The sequence below is a fragment of the Sus scrofa genome, chromosome 9 (genome assembly GCF_000003025.6).
Source record: "Sus scrofa isolate TJ Tabasco breed Duroc chromosome 9, Sscrofa11.1, whole genome shotgun sequence".
In the NCBI taxonomy this organism is placed as follows: domain Eukaryota; kingdom Metazoa; phylum Chordata; class Mammalia; order Artiodactyla; family Suidae; genus Sus; species Sus scrofa.
Window position 1 is genome coordinate 97,848,292 of NC_010451.4, and position 23,699 is coordinate 97,871,990.

Here is a 23,699-nt window from a genome sequence, read left to right on the forward strand (position 1 = left end):
ATGATGTTTATCTTTTACTGTCTAACTTCACTTAGTATACTAATCTCTAGGTTCATCTGTGTTGCTGCAGATAGCATTATTTCATTCTTTTTATGGCTGAGTAATATTCCATTGTATGTATGTACCACATCTTTATCCATTCCTCTGTCGATGGACGTTTAGGTTTCTTCCATGTCTTGGATGTTGTAAACAGTGCTGCTGAGAGCTTTGGGGTGCCATGTATTTTTTTCATTATGGTTTTGTCCAGACATATGCCCAGGAGTAGGATTGCTGGATCATATGGTAGTTCTATTTTTCCTTTTTAAAGAAACCTCCATACTGTTTTCCGTAGTGGTTGCAACAATTTACATTCCCACCAACAGTGTAATAGGATTCCCTTTTCTCTGTACCTTCTCCAGCATTTATTGTTTGTAGACTATTTGATGATGGTCATGCTGGCTGGTGTAAGGTGGTACCTTGTTATAGTTTTGATTTGCATTTCTAGGAGAAAGACTTCAAGGAGGAGTTGTTTTCAGCAGAGAAGAGGAGTTTGCATGTTAGGGAAAAGAAGAGTATGAGATGTTGTTAGTAACATGCTATACTCATGATTTGAGTACAATTTGAAATGATTTTTCTAATTTCTGAATTATACAAAATGATAAGATCAACTGATGTTACTCAAGTGAGGGTGATGTAAGGTTCATTGTTATGTACAGCAGCAGAAGAAAAAATATTGATAGAAGATAGGATCAGAAATATAGGTGGTGTCAGTTTATGGAAGCTCTTCAGAGAACCTTAAAATGTAACTTAGCGTGATATGTCTGGGAATTTCTGAACAGGAAGTGAAACGATAGGCTCTAGTTATTCTGAATAACAAATTCTTAGGGTTTTAATTTTTGTTGTTGTTATTCAGTAATAGAGAAAATGCTATCCCTTTAGTGACTACCTGGGAAAATGAGGCTGGATTACAGTAGAGTAGGTAAAATGATCAATTTCTTGGAGTAGTCTTTAACAACTAAAATAAAATGGTACATTGACTTGTTTAAAGTTTAAAAATATGGAAATAGAGATATTCTGTTTCCACTTTAATTTCAGATTCTGCTTTTGACTGTGAATGAGAAATCAGTTACAGTGTCATTACTCTCCTGCTCCATAGAACTTAATGAGCTTTAAAGAGTAATTTTAACAATTGGTGAAGCCGTATCATGTTAAATGCTAACCTCTGTATGTTTCCACACGATTTGTGTAGCTGCTTTTCTCTGAGGAATCCAAACATTTACCCTAGTTTGCCAGTACTTCAACTTCATAGGAAAATACCTCTATAATCCCTTGGGTTAAAGTTTCTGCAAGTGATGGGAAAGAGTCCCATGATCAGTAGTTGAAGTGTAGGTAGCTGGGCAAATTGGCAGTGGTCTACAGTGCTGAATCAAAGCTGTGGAGGTGGACAGTGACCAGAAGTAGTTACTCTCTGATTACATGTAGTTGCTGTTGCAGTGGCTTCACCCTTGTTGTATTGTCTAATTTTTGCTGTGAGGAAACAATAGCACTCTTACTTTTCTCATTCCAAAATGACCTGAGAGAGTTTGAAGGACATTTTTTGTGAAAATTCAGCCATTTGAAATGTTAATGTTTTTCCACGTGACTGTGATAGGACATTTATGTCTCTGTGTCAGCTAAGATTATGTTTACCTATTCTTCTCCATGCCATTAATTAAGAAAAAAAATTTGGATTTAAGATTGTGCTTTTTCTATTGAAGCCTTGTATATCATGCCATGGGCTCATGTCTACGTTATATCTACGTTAATACATAGATATCCCATTTTGACCATTCTCTCTTTACTTTCCCTCAAAGAGTTGGCCATTTTTTAAAATTCAGCTAATGTTTTATTGGGCAGCTATTTTATGCCAGTGCAATGCTAAGTGCTTTTGATTTCAAATGAGAAGGACCTCTCGTGTTTATACTCTGCTAGAGGAAAGAGACTGAAAACAAGTGAATAGACAAAGAAAATAATTGCCAGGTTGTTAGTGTCCTGAAGAATAAGGGCTTGATGTGACGGACAGGAGGAAGGACAAAGAGATGGATTCTGCTAATGTGGTCCAGAATATGTGACATTTTCCCTGGGGGTTTAAAGGAATGAAATGAGAAGATGTGGAAGAAAACAGAGTAGTAGAAAAAATAGTAGGCAAGGATATGCTATCCAATGATTGTGGCAAGTTCAGGATCTAAATCTCTGCTATAGCAATGAGTGGTCTAGGGTTGGCTCATGAATTATTTTGTCATCTAGGTTCATTTTCCCTTTTGAGGGGCTGAATAACTGTTAAAGATTCTCCAGTTCATTAGCTGAAATAGTAGGGGATAAAATTCCCAGCTAGATTATAGAAAACAACCAAGCCCTCTTCTCCATAGCAGCTTGACTACCTAGTTCTTATGCCATCCACTCTGTCAGTAGAAAATAACATGTATGGTTATGCAAATCAAACAATATGACTTCAGTCCCCTCCTTTAAACTTCTTTGTATTAAGTAACATAGAACTCCTGAAGAGCATTAGCAGATGGCAGCCTAAAGTATAGAAGTAGCATATGCTATGGTGCTTCAGTATTTAGTGCAAAGAAATAAAGTTGTGTCTTTCATGGGAACGTTCAAATATAAGAGTAGCTAAAATGTGGAGATGCACAAATATGAGCTCCATTGCCCTGCAGAGAGTGAACCTAATGAATAAAGAAATCACCATTCACTTCTTTATCTGTTATTCATCTACGCAGCAAAAATGAATGTTATTCAGATCCTTTGTCCACACTGAAAAGATGTATACTTGAACTGTAAAGATAAATGAACCTTATACTTTTCCTAACAAGTTGGATATAAACAAAAATTCCTATAAAGAAAAATATCTTAAAGGTGATTTGGTTGCACATTTCCATGGGAAATAGAGCAAAGCAACCATGTATTTCGTTATAATCAGATTAACGGCTGTATCATTTTAATCGATAGGATTGTTAATTGCATACCTTAAAAATGGCAGTGATTATCTGAACTACAGTAAATAGTGCATTGCTTAAAGCCTTTGGCAATGAGCCAAAAATTTTCAGATGTGCCAAAGTAAATTTTCATCTTTTCAAAAGAGGAACTCTGCATTTACTTTTAGAAACATGGATTTATTTATAGTCTCCTTTCTTTTTCTATACTCTTCTCCTCTCTCCTCCCAATGTCCATGCATCTCTTTTCTCATTTCTTCTCTTGATTTCTTTCTTTTCCTTTAGGTCATTTAATCTCTGTCATTTCCTTCAGTTTCATTTTCTTTCATTTAATCTTATCTGCTACCGGGCACTATATTATAAATTCAGGGGGAGTTGATTAATCAGGAACGTGTTATTTCCCCTGGGATTCCTGGCCCTGTACACTCCCCTAGGTTTTTTTAATAAAGAGGAAATATATTGTTGTGGACACAATGGAGTTGGTTCTATTAATTCTGTTGCTGCTTATACATTCCACAAACTTTCCCTTCTGTCAAATCAGAAAAGTAAACATAGAGAACAAGACCAGCTTGGATGGAAATGAGAGCAACTTTGCCATAGTCCTGATGGAGTTGTTTATTTTAGGTGGAAAGTATATACACTGTTCTTAAATTTATCCAAAGATACTTCCACAGACTTTCTGAAAAATTCAACAGGAAGAATTTGATTGAGAGAGGAATAAGGTTCTAAATTTGAGCCCTGACATTACCATAAGCATGCTTACTTCTTAAACTTCAAATGTCTAAAAGAAATAGGAAAACCAAATTAATTTTCTACTGTAGTGGCATTTTGCATGACCCATTCTGAGGTCTCAGAGTAAGTTGAGATTTTTAAGCAGAACTTCATGGCTATCTCTCTCATGGCCCATTTGGGGCTTTTCATGGCTCCCTTTGTATCCACAGGTGGATGAGAACACAGAAATTCCATAGATAAATCCTTAACCATGTTATGAAATTATTAGGCTACACCTTTAATCTACCATTATGCTCTAATTTTGGCTTTTGCTATATCCTTGACTATTTCCTCCTTCCTCCTTGTGGCTAGTTGTTCCTTTTTTTTTTTTTTTTTTAAATAGCAAGGAGAAGATATGTTTTCACTTTGCCCTTTAAATACATATATTTTTGTTCACTCTTTTCATTTTGTTTAAATCGTAGTTTAAAGACAGTCCCATAAAAATAGGGCTGTCAGATGGCCACAACTAAATCAGCTGCCTCCATTATTTTTTTGCTAGGCATTAGTAATTGGATGTCTGAAGACACTTAATTTTTTTCTGAAATTTCTGTAATCTTACTTGTAAATTCCAAAGTGATAATAATCATTAAAAAAATCAAGCAATATAGAAATGTACATAAAAGATAGTTCTTATTTTAGATGGTTGCCTAATAATTTATAAGCTAAATATGCCACAAATTCTTTTGCTCCAGAAGAGCTTTCTAACAGTTTTGCCCCCTTACTAAGGTTCTTAGTAAGATGATGAACACTTACCCCAGGAAATATTTGAGAGAATTAATTGGCATGATCATTTTTTACAGATAATGTATATGGAAATCTTCCATTAAATGGGAAACTGGACTGCAAGCCAGTATTCAGTCTCTAGAACTATTGAAATGCTTATTACCTGCATTAATTGGATAAATAACTTCAGTTGAGATTCAGTTATGCGATGTTCACAGGTGAAGTCAATGCCTTTGAGGCTACTCTTTCCCTAACCTGATCAAGAGATAGGAGAGGATGATCTGGAACTTGGGGAAATGACACTGTGGATATTTGAAAGGACAGTTATCCAGATAGCAAGAGCTATGGCAATGGACTTTGTATTTTCTTTTGTTTTTCTGTTACTACGGTGACCTACAACTAAATATGAATTTTGATGGAGTGCCTTTCTGAATAGTGATAAGAGAAGTCCATTCAGCCTCTTTTACAGAAGGAACGTTTTGAGAGAAAATATGTGGGATGTGAGGCCTGTGGGATGCTACTCAGTTGCATCCGATTCACAGAGCTGGCTTCAGAAATCTTTAGATATTTCATGTTACAATACACGGTGGTCTGTTTTATAAATGCTTGTGAAATCCACATTGGGATGTGCTCTAAAAGGAGCAGGAGGAACGGTGACAGAAAGACTATTAATGGAAAAAAAAAAAAATTAGAAGCCTACAACCATTCATTCCGGATGTTGATGTTTAATTCATGTGCTGGCTGCTGCATGATTCCTTCATATTTCATAAAGATGGTGAGTTCCATGGGCATGCCATCTTGCAGTACGTAAAATGTACCTAAGATTTTGTGACTTTTAATTTTTTAATTAGTAATAGCATATTATCTGATAATGGAGATTTATTTTAACTAGAACAAAGTGTTTCTAGTTTGTATTTAAAAGTCATGAATTGCATTTTACAGCATTTTTTAAATTACTAAACTCAAGACAGAAGCTTGATTTGGATTTAGCTACATCAAGTGCTAACCTTTTCTCCTTCATATTTTTTCTGTTTAATTGCTAAATTTTGACTTATTTTCCCACACATAATATATTAAAGGTTATGATTTTATAATACTATTACTTAAACATTAGCTAATAGGACATAATTCAGAAAATTAATTCAAATAAAAAATGTTTGAAATTGTGACCAAGAAATTGAAAATGATTTCTTTTCCTGTAATACTCTGAAATTTATATAAACCTTTCACCAATGGCTCACATTCTTTGCAAAGAGTTATTTAATAGTACTAAAAATTATAATTTTTTTAATCATTTGATGAGCATAAATTCATTTTTAAACATACTTCTCATTAATTTTACAGTGTTATTGGAGAAGAAAACCCATTTGATTAAAAAAAGTAGTTTAGCTTTATGTTTCTGTTGTGCAGATCAGGAAGGGGAGCTGGCTATAATTCCTGCCCAAGAAGCAGTCTTGTGCATGAAATGCTTAGTGAGCTCAGACCATCAGAAGGGAGAACAAGAGCAGTGAACAGGCTGCTCCCTTGAAGAAAACCATGTATCTGAGTAAACAAAAAGGTTGAAAGCAATTAAATTGTAATACATTTTCTGCGCTGGTAAGATATTTACCATTTCACATTTGAAACGATCTTTCCTATTTTTCTAGAATCCTGTGCTTAATACTAAGGGAATAAAAACGTTACAGATTCTTAAGATGTTCCTTTCTGATGATCTTCTGCAAGAGAGCTCTTGTTTTCCTCATTTGCAAGTTATTAATTTTGCATTTGATGGCTTTTTGATTGATAAATAATCTCTGCCCTGGAATGGCTACCAGATAAAATACACTAAGAGCTGTCTTTAAGAGGAGTGCCATACAGTTCAATCTGGGCCCAGACTTTTCTGTTCTTGCTTTTGTTTGTTTATCTGAACTTGCATGATGAAAACAGGGAAGGCCAGCTAAGAGAGTCATATTTTCCATTCACTGCTGAAGGATTTAATGTTGCTTCTAGAATATTTTGTATTTAAAAACGCATCAGGGCTGACTCTACATCTGACCTGCTGCTCTCTGTCAGATCTGTGTGCATGTTGTGTGTTATGTTAGAGTCAGTGGCCATGTACCTAATACTGTGATGCCATGGTATGTTAATGAAGCTATTGAAATCGATGGTTTTGTAAATATAACAACTAGTGCTTGTTTAATTGATAATCTAGATGAACACTTAACAATTTCATGAAAAATTGTAGTGTTTAAGTGATCCTGTGTGTATTGCCACAAATATTTTCTAAGGAAAGAAATACCTGGGTTTTCTCAATTAGAGTATTTACATCTTTGTTTTTGAACTGTAACTGACTTTCTCTTGCTATGTTAAAAGTAAGACTTTAGTAATTGTCATTTTCTCTATTTACATCAATGAAACAGACATAGAGCCCAATCTAAAATAGAAAACAGGACATTAGTAAGTTATCACGAGAGGAGATTTTGGAGACTACTATATAGTAGTTTAATGACGAGAACCAAGCCGTATTTGAGGTCACCACCTCCACTGTATTGGTTAAGATGGTGTATTCTATTGGCTTCTAAGGCACACTGCTTAATTCTGCCACTTGTTAACCCCTTGGACTTAGGTAACTTAACCTCTCTCTACCTCAGTTTCCTTGTCTGCAAAGTGGGATTCGTAAAAGCATCTGCCTCATAGAATTTTTGTCAGAATTAAAGAATTGGTTCACATAACACGTTTAGAATAGCTGTTGGCACATAAGTGTGAAATAGATGTCTGTTATCTATTGGGTGTCTCCTGCATGTTCTGAGCTGTGTTATTCAGTCTCAGAATACAGAACTAGAAGCTGTGGCCCATCCACATAGGGAAAGCAACTACGGTTGGAGAAACCTAATGCTAACTAACATAAGACAGTAGTATATCAATCTGTTTGATCTTTTACAGGCAGGCTATATCTGTCTTAGGAACTTAGAGAAAAGAAACATTTCTGAGGGTTGGAGGACTTGCTCAGAAAAAAAAGTGTCTGAAGCACAAATATGAAGGGTGATTTGCAGGTACCGAAGAGACTTAAGAAAGCTCATCTCAGGCGAATGGAAATTATGATTAAATAACATGACAAAACTGACCTGTTTGTAAAACATGTAAACTGGCTTAAGTGCAGATACTGATCTATGTAGGAAAGTAGATGGGCCATTTAGGTCAGAATCCAAACGTAAAAACATTTGAGTATTTTGCAGTACTGGAAATATTGTGGATGTGCAGTTAGTTCTTGAGAGAAGAAAGGAAATGAGAATTTTATCACAACATTGTATCAGATTTACATGCCTAAATTAGGCTAAAATAAATTTTGTGAACAATTGGCAATGACTGAGGAAAAATGTAAACAATGAAAGAGAAGATCCTCAGGAAGTGAATGGAGGTTTTGTAATGCGCAATTAGCAAGTCAGCTCATTTGGTTCATAGACACACCAGCAGCAGATTGTGTGGCCATGTGGGACACTTCCCCTGGTACCAGGCTGGAGGTTTGTAACTAACTGTGGTGTGGAAGGATACAAAACACAGCTCTCCAGCCCTCAAGGGAGCACATCCCTCATATGAGAACACTCCCCCTCCAGCTAATCAGTGGAACTGCATTAACATCAACCCTAAAGTGCTTTGCTCATTTGTTGTCTTGGAAGCTGGAAGCAAATTGCTGCAGCTGAGGCAAAAAAAAAAAAAAAAAAAAAACAAAAAACAACAAAAAAAAAACCTCAATAAAGAAACAATGAAAAAACTCTTGAAGAAAACAAAAATCCTTCCAAGATGGTGGGAAAGGTAGATCTCATGAAGAATCTTTGATCTTTGAGGAGTCTGTATATTTGTAATTCGGATTAAACACACACATGCACTCACATACACAAGGCTGCTAAAAGCAAAGAAGAAAATGAAGGCAGAGGAACACAACATCAGAAACAGATTTTGGTGATGGAATCTTTTTCTTCTCTTCTCAAGTACTTTACCTTTCCACCCGGTGAGCAGGATCACATCCCTTTATGCATTTCTTTCAGGATTGACTCTAGACAAAAATGGAATACTAAAGCATTTCACAAGTCTAAACAGCTTTCTAAAAACAGAGCAGCAGTGTTATTGAAATTGGTTTAAATTGAGAATAATTTCAGGAACGAACATTCCTGGCATGAAACTTATCTCAAAAACAATTTTAGATTTAATGTAGATTCAAGTGTTCCTTTTACACACACACATATTTCATGGTATAGTTATGCATGTTGTAAGAAGTGTATGTTTAGCGAAATAGTGTTCCTAGGTTATCTAAATCTTTGGCTTACTTGTGTTATTTTTACCCATAGGAACACTGTGGGAGGTTTTTTATATAACAAAAATAGCAGTTTGGTGCGGTATTTATAGCAAGTGGAACAGTTTTGAAATACATGATCTTATTACCTCAAATTTATGAATAAGCTATTTATATATTAACCCAATTGAAATGGTCAGTTTGTTAGATCTTGTGGTATTTTCATTTTTTTCCCAGGTCCACAGGGCATAGCTATGTCTCTTATTTCTTTGGGTTAAAAATAATAATATTTCTTAAAAACAGAGGCATAGGCAGAGAATTGCCTTAAGACAAGGGCCCCAAACGGAACAGCCTTCTACTCTCCTGCTCTTCCCCATCTCAGTCCCGCAGTCTACCAGCTTTCTTCCTTTCCCATTTCTTTTCTGTTGTATCTGCTACTCTTTTTTTGTTCTAGTCTCAGTGAGAATTGCTTATGGGATCATTCACGATGGGTGTGGAAGAAAGATGTCTGTTTTAATCTGTCTCCTTACTAATAGCACTGAGTTCACACACATTATTCTTCGTGACAGAGGGCTTACAACATGAGTTATAGGAAGGAAGGACTGTCAGTCATTGCAGGACCTATTTTAACAATTTTTAGCTATCACTTTGGCTCTATTATTTCAACCAGTGGAAAGGCAAATTCTGTTTCTAGCATTTAAAACAATCAAATGGATAACTATGCAGACTTGACACTTTGTACTCAACTGCCTCACTTTACAATAGATTAAACAGGGTGTAATTTGTGCTGTTCTGAATTTGATGTTCTTCAAATGCATGCAAAATGAAATGGATTACCATCTATTTCTTTTTTCTTTTTGAAATAAAGAGTTTCCTGAACTATGCAATACTCTTTTGAAAGTCATATTATAGGCAAATCTAACCTCAAAAGGAGTAATATTAATTGCATGGTGAGTATTTTTCTCTCACATTTAGTGAAAACTTGAATATTTTATATTATTTGCCTTTTTAGTGCTGCTTCTGTACAAAAAGTGAAGTAGGGCATATAAAAGATTATCTTAGTCATTCAGTAAAATATTTGCCTCAATTTTTAGAAAACTCATACAAAATTCTCCAAATTACACTGAATCTGCTTATATCACCAGTTGGAAAACATCACCTGCTATTGAGTTAATGTGGGGTAAAAAAGGATTACAAGACTTCCTTTTTTTTTCTCTATGAAATTCAATATCTACTTGAAAGATTTAGAATTATAAGCTATGCATTCTAGAGATTTAAGAATTTATCTCACGTATTGTCACATTTAAACATTTTTCTAGTTGTTGAAAAGTGGATGGATGCTGTTTATAGATGCTTTGATCCAGCAGTTCCTTTTTTTTTCTGATGGACATTTTGGAGGGAAGAGGGAAGTTAGTAAATAAATCACTTACTCTGCATGAGTAATTAAATTAAAGATAATTGAATGTTTTTAAAAAACATTAAAATTAATGTTAAAGATAATTGAATGTTTTTAAAAAACAATAATGCAGTTACATTTTATTTCAATACACTTTCTATTCAGTAAATACCTGTGTACCTACAATGTGCAAGGCACTGTAATAAACATATTGAAAATTCAGTGATAAATGATACTAAAAATCTGTCTAATCATGAAAGTGTAGAGGAAAATAAGCACACAGGACAATTAAAGTGCTTCAAAGTTTGGCGGATAGAAGATAATATTTTTAGTTTGAGAGCTTATGAAAGGTGGTATTAGAGTATTTGTGGCATTTATTCACAATGGAAGTGAAGCATTAATTTCAGTGAGAGTTTTAGGGCAAAAGCAGAATATGGAAGAGGACAGTCAACAGACATGACAATGTGTGAGGTTGGCTGAAGTAAAATGCCTTAGAAAATCAAGCTAGAAGGCTGGACTGTTTAACTTCTATAAATTTTAAGATTGCTCATTTGTGGAAAGTGAGTGCTAATTTTAATGATAACTAAAGAGAGTGTATGTTAAATACTTCGGCATGGAGTTTGGGGTAAAATAAGATCTGAGTGCTTTCAGCTATTGGGTATGTATTAGGACAAGCACTGAGATAATTATTTTACAGAGGATGGAAGGAGGGATATGGCATGGGGGAGATGATTTGCTACAAAGGAGAAGGAACACAGTAGGGTTAATGATATGGGAAGGGAAGATTTTGAGTTCAGTTTTACAGGTATTTTGAAAAAGAGTGGTAGGAAATCAAAATGAACTGATCTAGCAAATGATAGTAAGGTACAACTGGAGCTCAAAGGTAGAAAGCATGTATGTAGGTGGTAGATGAAGTCAAGAGATTTTGACTTTCTAGGGTTGTAGGAGCTTAAAGAAACACAAGGTTTCAAAAGGTGGTAGAAATTGGGAGACAGGCTTAGCAGAGGGATAAGAAATAGTTCTACTGTATGCATGCATTGACTGGATATCTAGTACCAAGAACTTCTCACCATTTTCCTCTTCAGATACCATGCTGTCTCACTCCTGACTATACTCATACTGAATTTGTACCAGTTGAAGCCTTTGTTAAAACTCAGTACTTGAAGCCAGGGAATTATGTTTCTAACAAGCAAAGTAATTGTGTTCTTGACATCACAAATTAAAAAATCCAGTGCATTTTCTCCTGGAAACAGTTTACCTTTTAGTCAAGTTCTGTTGTATCTGTGTAACCAGATATACATTGATTCAACTTTTTTTGAGCTGGTCGGATATTATAATACATATTTATATAAGATTTTCATACAAACTACTAAACTTTCTGAGAGCAATTCATTTTATTTCAGGAAAACTTTTAGGAATTTTTTTCTTTTAAAAATACTATGTTTCAAATGATTTAGAAGTAGATGTGTTCAGGCCACTTTTTTCATTTAGTCTTCAGGCATATTCTTTTATGAGATTGTTTGGGTAACCACTCCCTCTCCCCCTGCCCCCAAGTGATGAGAAATTTGAAATTTAGCAATAATGTATTTTTACATTTTCTTGGAAATATTGTAATAGGATTTTTGGTTCCATACAAAAAGTGTTCAGAAAACAAACATATGAATTTGATACTGTAACATTTTAATGAATATTTTTGGTCATCTCTGTTATTTAGAATTAGTAGAGATGATAAAATTTTCAGGTACTTCAATTCATTTCTCCTTGTCCTTCCTTCCCACGTGCTGGTGTCTGCCCCATCTTCACCTGAATGCCTTTTTTTTCTCCCGTTATGCACTCTTTAGCCTAGTACTGGTTGTTATACCACCTAGTACTGGTGGTTAAACCACTAGTCCTATTATTTATACCAATGATGACCTCCAGGGCAGGGCTTGTCCTTAAATAGTCTCCATTGTTCTTTTTAAACCTCCAACTCTCTTTTCAGCTACCTTCCCTTAATAACTCCTGCCTCTCTGAACTGCTGCTTCTGTCTCCTTTATTAAAAAATGAGAACCATCTCCAGTTTTTGATCTAGTAGTTGTATGCTGGAGGCCAGTCCCGGCAGCCAGGGAGTGTACACTTTTTCCTGAAGGAGAGGGACGCGCATTGGTGGATGTACACGGAGACAGCCTCTTTGTCCCTTCTTTCTGGGCGCTGGACTGCTCAAATTTTATTGGTATAAGTGGTTGATGTAGACAGCTTTTCACTACAGATTACATCACAGTGTTAAAAGTACACTGGTTAACTATTACATGGTGTAGCAGCTATACATCATGTTCTAAGATCTTTATCTTAACTAAACTTAGTGAGTACAATATAAGGGCAATTAGGTACAATGCATCATGTTTTAAGATCTTTATCTTAACTAGACTTAGTACAATTTAAGGGCAATTAGGTACAATACATCATGTGGAAAAGAGGAGATTCAGTACACATCATCCCATGGCCAGCCAGTCTTTACAAGTTGAAGAGGTCGCAGACACCAGAATTTGGCATTCACAAATCTTGTTTTTAGACTGGTGCTTATCTTTAAAGCATTATGGCAGGGAGACAGTGTAAGAAAATACAAACCAACTTAACTAGCTATCACTTAAAAGCTTTTCAAATCAAGGACAAAACTCACAGCTAGGTTTCTTTTGATCATGAATAATATATGTCTAACTTCTATGAACCTCATTAAAATCCTAACTCTAAAGTTTACTATATAACTAGTTAGTAGATAAACACTATGTTTTAACTAAGTTGGATTTAAATAGGGGAAAGTCCTTCAGGATGAAATTCTTATTATATTGTAATTTTTTTAAATCACAAATCATCACAAGAAAATAAGAATGGAAAATAAGAATAATAAGTAAATAATCAGGAAAGACTGAGGAAAACTGAATAACAAATAAAACAACAGGAAGGACTAGGTCACTCGTGAAACAATCCATGTTCTCTGGAGCAAACACGGAAATTGTTTTCCCTGGAAAGCCCCAGTTCTTCCCCATCAACATCAAAATGAGAGGCTTGTACCGAACAGGCAGGCTTTCATCCTGACCAGAAGCCCACCTTCAGCATGCACCGTTTAGGCAGGCTTTTATCCTGACCAGAAGCCCACCTTTGGCTTGTACCGTTCAGGTGAGCTCCCTTCCTTGGTTAGGAACCTGCCTTCAGGTTTTTCTATCCTCAGGCAAGGTCCTTTTTTTCGAGTCCCTGTATCTCCTTGGCTGCCCGCATTTGTAGTTAATTGCCATTTTACTCACAGCTTTTACATTCAGTCTCCATAGAAGAAGTTGGATTGGTTTTGTCCTGTGTTCTACTTATTTCTTCACTCGCCCTCCACCCCATCATGTTTAGCATGTAGGGGGTGAGCAGGAGAAAGCTGAATGGATCTGGAGTCTTTCGGAGGACCTTGCCCTGTCAGTAAATTACATGTTCTCTCCTGAATCTGCCATGCTTCCTCCTCTACTTGCCTTTCTTACTTAGCCTGGAAACATGCCTCTATCTCTTTGGTTAAAAAAACAAAAAGGAGCACTAACTCCTTGTTCTCCATTTTTTCCTAGGTTGCACAGTGTTCTCGAATTCCCCTCACATATAAGATAGGTAAATTTCTCTCACCTTATTTGATGCCTCTCTCTGGAACCTCTCTCTTCTCTTCTCTGGCTTTTGTGATACTGTTGTTTCTGGATTCCCTTCTCTCTTGCCACTATTCAGATTCCTGTGTCTCTTCTTTGAATGCCACTTTCCTGAGTTTTAGCTATTGTATATTTTGCTCCTTCCTCCAAAAGTTCTCTTTTGGGAGTCATGCATTGGTTTACCTCATCTTTGAAACTATCAGAACTTTAAGTGCTGTGGAAAAGTCTCTTAGTGCTTCAAGTCTATGTATATTCAATTGCCTGATGCATTTATATATGTGAATCTCTCAAAAACGTCTCTAACTAGACCAATAAAAACAAACTCATGAGTGTCCCTCTAACTTGTTCTTCCTCTTGTACTTTTATAACAAAATGTACTATCATTGTCTAATGGAGGAACTCCACGAATCGTCTGCAGATCCTTTCTCCCATTCACTGTTGATATCCAGTGATACATGAACTGTGGTCCACACTTTAGAATTTTGTTGAGCTGGTTTCTTCTACCTGGTTTCCCTTTTGTTTTCATCTCTACTCTCACTGCTACTGAGCTAGTTAGAACCCTCCTCATTTCTTACCTCTTATCTAGAACCTCCCTTCTCACTTTTTGTTCTCCCTCTAAACCACCATCCACTTGGCTAACAGAAGGTATTTTATCATGTTCATATACACTTAATCTTATTACTCACTAACTTCACATTTTCCCTTCTCTCTCCATTATTTTGAGAATACAGTCTTAGTGCTTCAGAATGTTACTTAAGACCCTGGGTCTGGCCCATCTGTTTGTCTGAATCTCTTCCTTCCCATTCCTGCTCCCATTCCTTACCATTTGTTGAACCAGCCTTGGACTCCAGCCATTATAGTACTTGCACTTGTTGACTCTGCTTTATATCCCCTCTGCCTTCATTATTACTTCCTTCTCTTCTCAATTTTGTCAAGTTCCACTTGTCTTTCAAATCTCACTTTTAGGAACTACTAATCCAGAAATCTTCCTTTATCCACTTCCCCACACAACCATCTAATAAACTCTAAGTGACTCTTCTGGTTCCTGAAGCATATCCTACTGTTGGGATTCAGTACATGTGACTCCAGAATTTGGTAGCATGGCCTATTGAATATTTTAAGCTGAAGAAGTTTGAGAAGTGGCATGTGCAGGAAGGATTTTCTGACTTTCCTCTCCTGGGAGCATTGCCCTCCCTGTACCCTGAAGAAAGAAGCATCCTTATCTCTGAAGAAATGGAGCAGAAAGAAACTGAACGAACAGACTTTGTTCAGTGTTCCTCCCAGTTTACTACAGTTAGCTCATACTCTCTGTCCTATTATACCTTTCCACACTTTATCAAACCTAGCATGAACACACTTGGTTTAACCATTTCGGGTGTCTTTGTTTCCTTATAAAGGCTCCCGTGTTGTGTAAAACTTATATTAGGTAAATTTGCATGCATTTCATGTCTTAATCTGTCTTTTGTTACAGGGTTCTCAGTTAAGAATTTAGAAGGATAGAAGCAAAATATTCTTTTCCTCCCCTACACCACCTTATTCTTATTCTCTTCTGCCTCTTTACTGCCAGACCCAGTTTTAAGCCCAACCAGATTGTAAGACATGTGTCTTTCATTTTTGCCTCTCCAGCTTTTAGTATCTTCTCCAGCAGATTCTAGTTCTTGGTGAATGAGCTGACAGAGAACAAATAGCAAATTCTTCCTCATGGAGTGCTATGTTAGTTTCTTATTACTGAAAAGGCTATTTCCTCTGTAACTTTCTCCAAAATATTATTGTACCTTTTGGAGACATATAGTGAAATAGTGCTTAGTGATTATACATATGTGCCTGAGAGTTTACCCAGAAAAAGAAAGACCAATGGAGAATTTGCCCATGTGAATATTTTCCGTTGTGTAATTTCTCACTTTCATGATCAGTGAGATCCTGGCTTATTTTCTAGCCGTTGTAATTTTTTTGCTTGTTTGTTTTTCTTTCTACAGCTGCACCTATGGCATATGAAAATTCCTGGGCCAGGGTTCCAATTGGAGCTGTAGCTGGGGCCTATACCACAGCCACAGCAACACTGGGTTTGAGCCATATCTGCCATCTATGTCACAGCTCTTAGTAATGCCTGATCCTTGACCACTGAATGAGGTCAGGAATTGAACCCATGTCCTCGCAGACACTACGTTGGGTTTATAACCCACTGAGCCACAATAGGAACTCTCCTAGCCATTATAATCTTGTAATTCTAGGTTTGAAAGGCAGCGTGCTTATATATTTTAGGAAAATCAGGTAATACCTCATATCTATGAAAAATCCTTGCTCCTAGAAAGTGTTCTTGACAGCTTTTCACTGGGACAGAGAACATCAGATGAGCCCTGAATTGCTTTTCAGCCCATCAGGTACACCTCAATGAACACTGGCTGTGACAGGCCATTCAGGTGTCAAGTTAGAATGTGCTTTTTGGATCAGTTGAGCATAAATTAGAATTCAGGAGTGAATGAAGTTTATTTTTTTACATGTATAGTCTTTTACTCTCAGTTTCCCAGCAACAGACATGTATAAAATTTCTTATTATTTGTGATTGTTGGGAACTATAATTGAGAAGAGATGATTTGTTTGCTGTGGGTTTTGGGACTTGTTCAGTAGTTGGTTGGAGAAATAGTCTCACCTGAATTGGAAAATGATGTCTGTGACTTTTTCTCTTACTTATCCCCTACTGTAATTTTTTTTTTAAATGTAAAAATGGAGCACAATTATATTTATCTAGTAGAGTAATAAGAATATTATTTAGTATTTATAACATTTTTCATATGCACCAGCTCATAAGTAGCACAAAGTATAATATTAAAATATTGTGGCGTGCATCATTTATTTTGATGGGTCTATAAATTTCTCTCAACTTTACACCCTTTCTCATTTGTTTATTTATATTCATTTTAAAAATTATATCTATATAGCATGATTCAATAAATATTCTTCCTTATTTTCATTTGTGTGAAAGTACTCCTAGATTGTATGAATTTCATTTGCCAGCTAGTTTGTTTCACATGTAATTCAAGCCTCTGAGTTTTCCGCTAAGATGGAAGGACATCATTCTTTTTCATGACTGATTTTCAGTTTTCTTTCTTCCTCTTTAGTTTTTCAGTTCATTATTCTTGTATATGTTTTCCTGCATATACCTCTTTTAAATCCCTTTTTCGTGTTATATTTTTTCCACATTTCATTTTTAATACTGTAACATTTAACTTTATCTGAAAAAAAGTTTGATGACCTTGTAGTACTATTGAAATTCTTGTCTGAGGAGAAGACAGATATGGTGGTTTAATCCCCATGATTAAACCCTGATGAAATACAAAGTTCATTTTCAAAACAGCCACTTTCTACCCCACTCTTGGAGGTGGTCTGTTAAAGAATAGAAAATTTTTAGTACTATTGAAATCCACAGAACAGGATAAATAAACAACAGGTAGATACATATACCGTATATATGTAGAGAGAAATACAAATTTAGATATAAATCATTTCATATCATTCTTACTAGTGTTTTCTTATATTGCATGGAAAAGAATACATATTTTAGGTCTTTTTATAACATGAGAATGAATAGGTGAAATGAGGAAGGGATTGCAAATTAAATTGAGTTTATTAGAATGGGGAAAATTTTGTGGTATTTGGTAACCTCTAATGCCAGAAAAAACAGACTATCAATTTAGGATTTTCTGGACTGTCCTGACATTCATAGCTCCTATTTTAAGATCTCCATTGCATTAATCTAAAGTATATGTGGTTGTCCCTTGAGCAAAATTGTTTAAACTTCATGGGTCCACTTACAACAGCTATTTTTTCAGTAAATGCATAGTACTACATGATCCGTCATTGGTTGAATCTGGATGCCACACTGCAGATACAGAGGACTGACTGTAGAGTTATTTATATCTTTAACTGTCTGGGGGTTGTCCTAAATCCCCACATTGTTTTAGGTTCAATTACACATGAAAAGGATTTGAATTGGATTCTTCAGTCATAATTTTAATGCCTAAAACCATTTCTTTAAAACTTAAGACTTGATCCTGTAATTCCAAGTCTAGCTAAGGAAGTGAAATACTTTTAAGTCTTAAGTGCTAAAATACTTGTTGCTGTGAAATTTTTAGCAGTTAAAGCAGATGACACTCTTATCTTTTAAGAGAGGACTATGGTCAAGTTTATTAAGAGATGTAGAGATAATAGAATATTAAGTGGCTATTAAAATATAGTGTTTGTACAATATTGGTCATGACATGGAAGAGTATCATGTAACTGGAAAAGAAGATACGTGAATTTTATATAATATTTAGTCGTCCATTTGAAAGAATTTTTAAAAAATCATAAGGGAATACATCAACATGTTAACACTTTGGGTATTGGTATTATAAGAAACATTAAAATACTCCTAATTTTCTTGTATTTTTCAAATATTATATGTTTAGCACACCCTTAGTACTGTATTAAGATGGCTTATGAGCTGAATGATAAAGTTTAGAATATTCCATTGAGTAACCTGTTTTTAATGGAATTTTCATAAAAATTAAATATTTACCCTCATTTGCCATGTATCTTTTTTTGGTTTGGTGATATTTTAGCATCCCAAGTGGTTGACCCCTCAAGATTCATTAGTTTTGTAATTTAAAAGTGGGCTGGGGATATATATAGTAGGAGCAAGAAAAGAGGAGAAAGATTGAAAGGTAATTTACTGAATTATCTTCAGATAATCTGTGGATAGAGATTGTCAGTCGGTGGCCTTACTTTGCCAGATATCTGATAGAACATTCTCTTCTCTGATTTCTGCAGTATCAAGTCATGGGTGGATAAAATGCAAGAAGACCTTGTCACCCTGGCAAAAACAGCAAGTGGAGTCAATCAGCTTGTCGATGTGAGTAAAGTTCCCCTCCCAAACTTACTAATCACTTCTTTAATTTGAAGGCAGTACTGTCTGCTAAGAAACTATTTCTGTATTATAAATAGGGCATTTTTTTTCATGTGACTCTGATAGTGAAATTCCAAGAGAGACCCATGGTATTGCTAGTTATTGTAAGTGAGAAATGCCATCTCTAACAATTAATGAGACCTTCTCACCACACTTTACAGTTTATTTACAGCCCTCCCTTAGTTGAGTTCATGTGATGTGTAGTTGTTCCTAAAATTCAGATTGGGATGTCCTGTTTCCATTCTTCAGAGGATATTAGAATCTCTTGCATAGTGGTGACTTTAAGCCCTGTTATGGATTCTTCTGAATATCCTCAGTGGGAGCATAACTTCATTCTTTGAGGATAGGTTTTATTTTAAAAAACTGGCTGACAATGTTTACAGCTGTGTCTAGAGAGTAGAATGAATGACTGAGATGGGTAATACAGACCTTTGTGCAAGAAAAGGAGTCACTGTAAAACACGGTCATAAAATACGGTTTTTCTTATGAATTTTGAAATGATTGTGAATGTCACTTAAATGATTTTTGAAAGTGATGGCAACACACATATATTTTAAATAGACCATTTTCCTTGTGTAAGAGCATTTACATGTATATGTATCTTCCATGAGATTTATTAAAAATTAAGCATTTCTTAAATGTCTGACTACTTCTATTTCAGTGTAAGTAATGTAACAATTTGAGAGTACTTTCATCTTGTTTTTTAATGATGCAGTGAAGTCTGATTTTCTAAAAATGTAGCTCAATGAGGTGAAATGGTAGGAAAAGGTTTCATGTATGATATATGAATATTTACATGTGAATATTTCTCTCTGGAAGAAATTAAATAAATGGTTACCATGTGTATTAATAGCAATTTGTAAAGAAACTTACTAAGCAAATCCACCAAAATATTATTCTAGGATCTCTTTATAAAACAATTGTAGGGTTCAAATCAAGAGTATGTTGAATAAATTTCATTACCTGTGAGATGACATAAGGAATATCTTTTGAAATGAAAAGTTCTCTTTGTGAATAACAATGATCAAATTTAATTCTAATGAACACCTTTTGAGCACTGAATATGTCCCAGGCACTGTGCAGGCCACCAGTGATCTACAGAGACTCAGTCGTTCTCTGCAGAGAACTGACACTCTAATAATCACAGTCTCCATCTCTGAAGGTGCAAAGATGCCTGAAACCTATTGGAAGCTGATGATGGTGATCTGCAGTGTTTCACTGTAGGAAAATAAAGTATGAAAGTATGTAGGATAATGAGTAAGCTTCTTTGAAAGTGATGGAGTTTGTGGAATGGGAAAATAAGAAATGAGAATTGACAGACTCTGGTTCAAAGTTACATGACTCACTTTATTGACAGATTGAAATTAAAAATAAATTGCTCTTGGGAGCTCTCCTTCACTGCTTCAGTGTTTCTCCAGCCTCAAAAACCACTTTTTTGGCTGACCTCTTTTTTACTTTTGGTATTAATATGTGAACCTTCTCTCACCACATCTGCTTTTTTCAATGAATCCCTAAGAAAAAAAATAGTCTCACCTGATTTCTGTTATGCTTTATGGGCTACAGATTAATAAGAAGAGGGTAAATATCAATGAATGAGTAAATGGCCTTGTCAGAATTAGGATAACAACGTAGAATGGACAGAATGGAAGAAAATCCCCACCATGTTCTTTTTATGAGACATGTACCTAATTACAGTGATGAAAAAAATGCAAATAAAAGAATTATATGTATGTAACAAGGGGGGGGGGATGAGATCAGAATTTACTATTGGAAAAGGAATGTAAGTATTAGGGGGCACGAAGAGCATTATTTTATACAGATAAATGATTACAGATACTTCTTTCCTTTTTGCCCAGAAAGAAGGTCAATGATGGGGGTAAAAAGGGTGCAATTCTTTGTTTTTTTTGTTTTCTGTGCTCTTTTCTTTCTTTTTTTTGTATGTGTGTTTTCTGTTGGCATTACCAGTGGTTGCAGTTTTTTTGTTTTGTTTTGTTTTGTTTTAATTAAAGTATAATTGGTTTACAGTGTTGTGCCCAAGGTGCATTTCTTTTGATCATAAGAAATTAAAGCACAGAGTGGTTGAAGGAACGTGTGTTAGAAGAATACACATGTCCTTCAACTGCGTGTAATGATCTACAAAACAGATTAAATAATTGAGGAAAGAAAAAAAAGATAAAGTTAGGAGGAGATAATATACTTTTTCTTAGTATAGTATTTAACAAATTAGAACCTTTTAAATACACCTGAAGGGCTACTCTTTTTTTTCTAACTTCATTCAAACACTGTTCTAAGCCCTGTATATCCATTATCTTATTAATCTTCAGAACAATCTTGTGAACATCATCATCTTTAATATGCAGGAGGACATTGTTTGCAAGGTTAAATTTTTGTTCTAGGCTATATAGCTACTAAATGGGCTAAAACTCCAATAATGAAAAGAATCTTGTTATGCTTTAGAATGTAATAATATTTAACTTTTTATATTGCCACTTACATTTTGAGAAGGTGAGCAATTACCAGGTTAGGTACATGATTAATATATCTGATTTTGCTACTGTTCTTTTAATAAAAGATACAAAGAAGTCAAAGCTCTGCCACCAGTATTCACTCATAAGCATTTCCATTTGAGTGTTTTTTTTTTTCATTTGAGTTTCTTTTTTTTTAAAGTAAAAGGAAATTCTCGTGTGAATTTACATGCAGAATTTAGAAACTTCCGTTATTGTTGTTATGCACAGAAATAGTTTTGTGTCTCTAACCATTGAAAAAAATTGCTAAGAATCGTACAGAAAGTATTTCCTGATCTTGTCTTCAGTCTTTCAACTAAAGAAAGTACACTTATTATTTTTTAATAGTAAAATATATTTACTATATTTTAGCATATCCTTTTAAAAAATCTTTAAGACTTACACCTTCTGTTTCTTCCAGTTGATAGCTTTGCTACCTAGCCAGGATGTTTAACATCAGGGAATTGTGGAGATAGTTGAAATCCATATGAAATACTTTCTGGCCCATAATCAGAACTCAACAAATGTCATTCATTTGTTGTATTCATTGAGGATATATATATATATATATAGTATTGTAGTAGTTGAAAGTAAGGCTGAACCAATGCCAGAAAGAGGTAAGATGATATATGATAGTCATATGATGGTCTAGAGGTGAGCGATCAAGTGTCAGCAGGGTGGCTCTGCCATCTTCAGCATATAGCTCCCTTTCTGGGTCCAAGGTGATCCTTCTAGGTGCCTTTATTGCCCAGCCATTGTGCAAAGAGAGAGGGACTGTGAGAACGGATACCCACTTATTGTAAGGGTAAGATATTTTGCCCCTATTCCAGTGGTCAGAACTTATTCTCTTGGCCACATGTTACTGGAAAGGAGTTAGAAAAATGGGGTCTTGGCTGAGTAGTCATGCCTATTCTTTCACAGAGAAAGAGGGTTGAACAAAGAGTGAAGGATAGCTAGTAGTCTCCCGCTGATATGTGTCCTTATTTGAAGAGTGTTATCTAAAAGTGTATTAAAAGTATGTTAACACAAAATGGAAAGTATCTTTGTATATTTAAGCATAATCAAAAATAAGATCATAGATCAAGAAAAAATGAAAGATTCCCAGATTTTGAAATGTGTATTTTTAAAGAATTTGAATTATATAGTACTTTGAAGACATTGTTACTTTTATTTATTTAGTTTTATTAGATAAATTTAACATTGTGTTAATTTAAGTAGTATACCATGTTACTTTGATACATTTGTATTTTTTAATAGGTCTGCTATTGTAATGATACTTATTTTGTTACTTACAGAACAGTATTATTGTCTGGGTTCAGTAAACTACCTTAAATCATTATCACTATTTTAGTATTTGTTACAAGTTCTTACTGTTAAATACTATTAATCTCATCCCACTACCACATCCCTTTCCCCTGGTAACCACCCTTTTATTCTGTTGTTATTATTATTTTTTTAACATTTAATTTTTACAATTATTATTATTTTTACTTTTTGTTTTTTAGGGTTGCACTCGTAGCATATGGAGGTTCCCAGGCTAGGGGTCAAATCAGAGCTACAGCTGCCAGCCTACACCACAGCCAAACCAACACCAGATCTGAGCCATGTCTGCGACCTACACCACAGCTCACAGCAATGCCAGATCCTTAACCCACTGAGTGAGGCCAAGGATGAAACCTGCAACCTCATGGTTCCTAGTCAGATTCATTTCCTCAGTGCCATGATTGGAACTCCTAATTTTTTTAGATTGCACATATAAGTGATATTGTACAGTACTTGTCTTTCTCTGGCTTATCTTGCTTAACATAATGTGCTCAAGGTTCATCTGTGTTGTTGAAAACACAGGATGCCCTTCTTTCTCAGAGCTGAATAATATTTTATTGTATATATCACATCTTTTTAATTCCTTCATCCATTGATGGGCTTTTGGGTTGTTTTCATATCTTGGCTATTGTGAGTAGTACTGCAGTAAACATGGGGTATATATGTCTCATCACATTCCTGTTTTCTTTCCTTTGGGTATATTCCCATAAGTGAAATTGCTGGACCACATGATAGGTTTATTTTTAGTTTTTTGAAGAACTTCCATATTGTTTTCCCTCATGGTTGGACTAATTTACATTCCCTCCAATAGTGTATAAGGATTTCTTTTCCACCAATATGTGCCAGCACTTGTTGTCTCTTGTATAGTTGATGATTGCCATGCTAGCAGGTATTAGGTGATATCTCATTGTGATTTTTATTTGTATTTCCCTGATGACTAGTGATGTTGAGCATCTTCTCATGTGCCTGTTGCTCATTTTGATGTCGTCTTTGGTAAAGCTCATGTTTTGTCTGCCAATTTTTTTCATTAGATTATTTGTTGTTGGTGGTAAGCTGTGTTAGTTTTTAAACATATTTTCATATTAACCCTTTTCTGATATGATTTGTAATTTTTTCTCCCATCCTGTAGGTTGCCTTTTCATTTTATTAATTTTTTT

The 23,699-nt window shown here is 35.1% G+C and overlaps 1 protein-coding gene across 21 annotated transcripts in view; it reads left to right on the plus strand.

The window, feature by feature from the left end:
- Positions 1–23,699, plus strand: part of CACNA2D1 (calcium voltage-gated channel auxiliary subunit alpha2delta 1) — a 484,869-nt gene that overhangs the window by 67,235 nt on the left and 393,935 nt on the right. For all 21 annotated transcript variants that reach the window (XM_013979785.2, XM_005667683.3, XM_013979783.2 and 18 more), the window contains 1 exon segment: positions 18,580–18,661. In XM_013979785.2, coding sequence (XP_013835239.1) covers positions 18,580–18,661 — 82 coding nt within the window.